Below are 6000 nucleotides of genomic sequence, written 5' to 3'. Positions count from 1 at the left end.
ACCTAGGACATGAGCAAAGACAGTCATAGTGAGCAGCCTTCCTACCCAACAAGCAGGAATATGTATACATAAAGTAACTTTTTGCAGCATATTGATTTTTACTCTTCAGAACTGAATGTGAATAACTTTCTGATAGTGTTTGGAGCGAATGACAGTAATAAAAATCGTACTGTATATTTAATGCCTGCTTATATGATGCCAGCATGATCTACCTGTGACACAAAGATCTCAATTAGATCTATTTTCTGTCTTTGTGCATTACCAGGCTGATCTAAACACAACTCTCCCAGATGATGAAAACTACTTTTATGGTGTCTCAAGTCAGTATCAGAGCTCAGAGAACATGACAATTACTTGTGCCACAAAAGTCTGCTCTTTTGGAAAGCAGGTGGTGGAAAAGGTGGAGGTAAGTGAGGAAGAAATGGCAGTTGAAACTATCCTCAAATGTACTTGATTTCTTATGTAACCTTCTGTACCTATACTTTCAGCTACCAGTGTACCTTTAGATCTGCTTATAGATGTACTGGTAGATGCATACATTTTAAATGAAAATTGCACTGATAAAACTGTAATGTACAACATAAATGAAGTCTTTTTTAATTTGAATAAGCAAGCCAGAGTAAATATCATTTGTATATACAGGATTAAGGAAAAACAACTCTAAAGCTCATTTCTTCACATCTGTGATGAGCAGAGAATTATTACAGCAGAATTTCTAGTCATGCTGTGAGTGTGTTGTCAACTCTCCTCAGAAATAGAAACTTAGACTTCCATTTTATTAATTTTCCATCTAAAAGCTTGACTACCTTTAATTTTAATAAAAGGTTTGACTGCACTTAATGTGAATAAAAGTAATAGCAAGATAGTTTAATGCTACAGAATTAATGTCTTCAGAAAATGTCTGAAGATTTAAATTCACTTTTAAACAAAAAATTAAATGCCATGAAAAGAATTGTCCCCTTATGAAATAAAATGACAGCACTGCAACTGAACTGGGGCCACGGCTGACAGATGAAAACATTTTCAGAAGATCGTATCAGCAATTCAAAAATTTTCATCTGTACTCTTGTGTTTTACAACTAGCAAAAATGATAAAAAAATACCATCAGATGAAATCTTCTGATTTGGAAACAATAATGTCAGAAGTTGGTAGTCAAGTTTAAGACATCAAAATGCAAATATATTCATACAAAAGTTAAATTAAACATCACTGAGCTGATTAGATAACCAAGAGAAGGAATCATAAACCGTTTCTCCAAAGTTTTGTAGTTTTGACATGATCATTCTTATTATACTGTAAGGGCACATCATTTTCTGAACCCAAAAATGCATTAAAAAATATACATGTCCAACATGCATCAGATTTTTAGCTGTTACAAGAAGCAGATGGTGTTAAGAACTGCTTACATAAATGGCCTTTTGGAATTTAATGATATTTGAATTGGGAAATTGTGTTTTCATTCAGTTTAACTGAAACACTGAACGCTTGTCAGTAGGACTTCTGTTTTATAACCTGTCAAAATCAAATTTCAGCTTCAGTCTGATGATCTTAATTTAGTCATATTTGACAACATACCTCTCAACCTCTTAGGGCAGGAAATTTGGACTAAGCCTAAAATAATGGGGGATGGGGGGACAAAGTTTAAATATTGACCTGATGTTGTCAATTTTCATTCTGTCCTCAACCTGTGGGCCAGATTCTGATCCTTGGAACTGACCTGGCTGCTGACATACCTCATGGTAACCAAAAAACTCTCGAGCTTATCCCTTATCCATAATGCACCTATCCCAGTTACCTCAGATCACGTTTGCTGCTTTTTGTGTCAGATGTGGAGCCAATTGCTCTTGAGCAGATAAGTAATTTCTTTATATTTTTTCAACTCTATCTCTAACTTTAACTCTTAATCCCTGTACATATACCATACTTTTCACTTAACCTTATAAATCCCTTACCCATTCAGTGCTTGTAATACATTAATTCTTGATCTTTGCTTTCCCCTTTCCCTTTCCATACACTTTGGTGTAGTCTCAGTATCATTGTAGATAGATGTTTTTCTTCTACAGTCTATGTAGTCTTTCTATCATTGTTGATATAACCTTTTCAAATTACTACTTTCTGTAAAAAAAAAAAAAAAAAAAAAAAAGCTGTCCTCTTTTTTCCTCTATTAGTGTACACGTGTGTGAGTGGAAATATGGTGGAAAAAGAAAAAGCTCCCGATAGAGTTAAGCATTGTCAAAAATGTGGCCATAAAATAACATTTTTCTGACATGCATTCTTTATGTGTTTATTGTTTAGGCCATCTACATCTTCAGGTGGTCTGCTCAGTTTTTCATTTGTTCAGTCATAGGGCTCTTGTTGAGCAGAAAAATAAGCTTATTTTGAAAGGCCTGCTTCCGTCTTCATTCAGCAAGGCATTATCTGAAGCCACTTCAGCTAAAGATAAATCTAACAAATCTGGCTTTTCTAGCCCATCTTCCCGAGTCAGAGTCCACAGAGACAAAAATCTTCGGTTCAGTCATCTCCTTCGGCACCGATAAGGAAAAATTTTCATCCTCTGGTTCCATCTGTTTCCTCAGAACCAGTGGTTAACCAGGCCTTAATATAGGATCAAACTAGTTCTTTGATGCCTAAGGCTATGGATCAAAGACGAACTTTGGTACCGACATCCTCGGATCTGACACCACAATTACAGGACTCTACAAAAATTACTCTACCAAGAACTACTTATTATCCCTCATTTGATACTTTTCCAGACAGACCTCTATCACCCTGTTTAGAGAGACCTAAGTCATTTTCTGTGATGTCTGCCTATTCCTCTAGAAGTCTAACTGAAGATGATGTAGAGAGACTAGTGAGAAAGATCCTTTGAGCGCAAGGACTGACAAGAGCCACCTTGGTTCCTACCCTGACAGGTCAAGGATTTCATTCTTCTACTACTCCTTTAGTTCTTCCTCTAACTTCACTTGAATGTTTAAAGTCTACAGTTCCAAGCTTTCCGGTGCTGTCTGTGTCAGAGCTGAAGATATCTCTATCTTTGGAACTGATTATTGCTTTGAGCTCTTTGGCTTAATAGGAGCTGGAGACCTGTTGGGGCTGTATCTGTCCTGTTGGTTCCGAGGGACTGGAGTCGACTCTGATGTCAGAGCCTTCTCTGCACCTCATAGCTTTGGCATGTATCAACTCAAATCTGGCTTCTGCTTCAAGAGGGATCTCCTCAGAGCAGGAGCTGATCTCGGTTCCCAGACCCACTGTTTCGGATCCGAGATCCATCCCTTCTCTAGGTGGATCAACTTTCGAGGCTATGGAGAGAGCTATGACTGCAGCAGTCAGCAAGTTGGCCCCTTCCTTCTCCAAGCATACTTCCCCGTTACTCTTACATTCAGCATCTCAACCAGTCCCTCCACAAGGACAGTGAGTGCCTAAACCTCTGGAATCCCAAATAGGAATGCCCTCTTCTACTGATACTTCCCCAGATCATTCCACTGAAGAGGTCCCTAAGAAGAAGAAATGTAAGAGGAAGCACTTGGATTGAAAAGTAGTTATTGTGTTGCTTTCAAGTTTGGAGTATATGAAATTTCACGGCAAGATTTTTTTTTATAGAAAGGGACTTAAGATTAGCTGTATATGCTCTATTCAAGGTAGTTTTTCAAAGACCTGGCTGATACTGGATATAGTAGGCAGTATAAGAACTGCCAATTGCTCAGAGGGAAATGTACTACTTACCGATAATATGTTATATATTTATGAGAGCATAAGAATGCTCAGCAAAATGGGGCTAAACTTAAATGAGCAGTCCTAAATACTGATCATACTTTCATACCTACACCAGTGTAAGGAGACTCTGAAAATGTCAGTTGCAAATTGGTCATGTGTATCACCAAAATCCCTAAGCTCAAAAAGATCTGAACCTCATACACATATCACAGTTGTTGTTGTGTCTTTCGGCTTATCCCGGTTAGGGGTCACCACAGCGGAACTCCAGTCCACTAATGTTTGGTAGTGGATTTTTACGTGCCGAGTTACCAGCCTTGATGCACAACCTTCAACGAAGGCACGCCCATTCACGCATGCCACCACACAGAAGACGCTCTAGCTGAGAATCGAATGCGACAACGTCTTGCTGTGAGGTGATAACGCTACCGCAGCACCACTACCGCGGAAGTGCGCATGCCTTTGATAAGCCAAATTAAGTAATCCATGCAAAAGCACCACAATATGGCAGGGGTTAGAGTCTGTAATAAACAAAGGCCTGTGACCAAAAAATGAATAAAAAAATCTCCTAAGATAAATACCCTTTGACCTGGAGAATGGCAAGTAACATCCTGGTTATTGGTTACTTTGTTATACACAAATTAAATGCATACCCCTTAGGGCTTTTTAAAGAGCTTGTGACACTATCTTGCTTACCTATGCCCAAAATCAGGGACTGCTCAGCTAAATTAAAATAAATAATTTATTTATGTAATTAAGTTAGAAAAATTATAATTAAAGCAAGTAAGAGTAGCTACAGAATGTAAAATGTCAGCATATATTAAATCTTTGGGACTCCATGCAAAGTTATAATTATTCACATTTGAGTGATGTATCTAAAGAAGCCTTCCCTGTTGGATATGTAGGAAGGTTTCGTGGGACTATAGAACATCCTGTCAAGAGTGTAAAACTCAAGATCCATCTGCTTAATGAAATCCTGGCTTTACCTCATATGGTTGTTGCATATTAAGACAAAATTCTAACTTACAATTGCTGGATAATAACATGGTGTCAAAGACAGAGGTTTCAGAGTCTCTCCACTTGGAGAGAGATGTAGTACTAGCTGGAGTACTGCACACCCAGTAGGATTCACCACTTTTCCAAGGAGTTACTCATATTGAAAAGTCATTTTTTAGTGATATACTGTCTTTTTAAGGCCTTAACACATTTGAGCCAATAGCACATGACAAATAAATATTATAAGAATTCAGAAGTAATGTCAGCTATTCTTATTGCTAGAAATCTTATGAATAAAACAGATGATTTGGAGGCCATCCATTTCTTGATGTCTGTTGGTATTTGCTTTTCCACCAAAAACTGGCTTATAGATAAAAAATGTGTACCACAGATTCCAGGGTTCATTTCTATTTTATTGTTGAAATGGGTCCACTTTAGATCACTCCACTACCCTGGTTAACAATCTTAAATAAAATAAAATAAAATACAATAAAATAAAATATAGGCCTAGTGGGACAAGTGGTTGTGAATCATCATTTCTAGATAAATAAATACTTAAAAGACACACATGAAGAAAACAGTGCAGAACTAATAGTCACACAGTAGATATAAGCAATGTTGAATATAACATTATAGGAAACTAGCAGACTCTGTGACTGCCTTTTTCAGAGCTTGCAGTTCTGACATTGTAGCAGTGATGTTTTGTGTTGTGAGGTTCAGAAGTCTGGCATCTCATTACATGTCAGTTTGTGCATTTGAGAATCCTACTGCATGTGTGTGTTGTAACAAGGCAGACTGCACAGTTTACATATATTTTAAGTAGTAATGAATAAAAAAGTGGTCAAAGCAAAGGAGGTTAATTCTTCCAGGTATTTGCTAATTAGTTTAAACCTGAGTTTGCATGATTATGCATAATTTTCAGACTAAAGTCAAAAATAAATTAATGTACATGCATATATTCATGTTGCAAAATGTAACATGTTCCTTCATTTGGGTTTGTGGAGAGTGAAATTTGCAGTTGTGTGCATGGGCAACCAACGTATTAGAGCTTATAGACTGTATCTGGTAAATGAATTGTATGAGGGGTGGTGGTTTATTGATGTCATATGCAGTCATAAAATAAGTTGCATCTGGGAGTGGGTATTATAAACAAGAAAGCACCTGGGCAAAAACCACAAAGCCGTCTATAATAGATTAATTCATTTTACTTGCAGTTTCATTGCTGTTGAGGGCTAAATCTCTGACTGTGGCCTAGACAACACCAAGGACCAATTAGCAACTCATGCACCTGA

General features: G+C 37.3%; 1 protein-coding gene across 4 annotated transcripts in view; it reads left to right on the top strand.

Annotated features, from left to right (window-relative positions):
• The window catches only part of LOC122815190 (transcriptional enhancer factor TEF-3-like), a 2337692-nt gene that overhangs the window by 2308794 nt on the left and 22898 nt on the right, over window positions 1-6000 (top strand). For all 4 annotated transcript variants that reach the window (XM_044087472.1, XM_044087473.1, XM_044087474.1 and 1 more), the window contains one exon: window positions 266-406. In XM_044087472.1, coding sequence (XP_043943407.1) covers window positions 266-406 — 141 coding nt within the window. The remainder of the gene's footprint in view (window positions 1-265; window positions 407-6000) is intronic.

Source organism: Protopterus annectens, chromosome 11.part0 (genome assembly GCF_019279795.1).
Source record: "Protopterus annectens isolate FY-2018-M chromosome 11.part0, PAN1.0, whole genome shotgun sequence".
NCBI lineage: Eukaryota > Metazoa > Chordata > Ceratodontiformes > Protopteridae > Protopterus > Protopterus annectens.
This window is presented reverse-complemented; position numbering and strand designations above follow the sequence as displayed.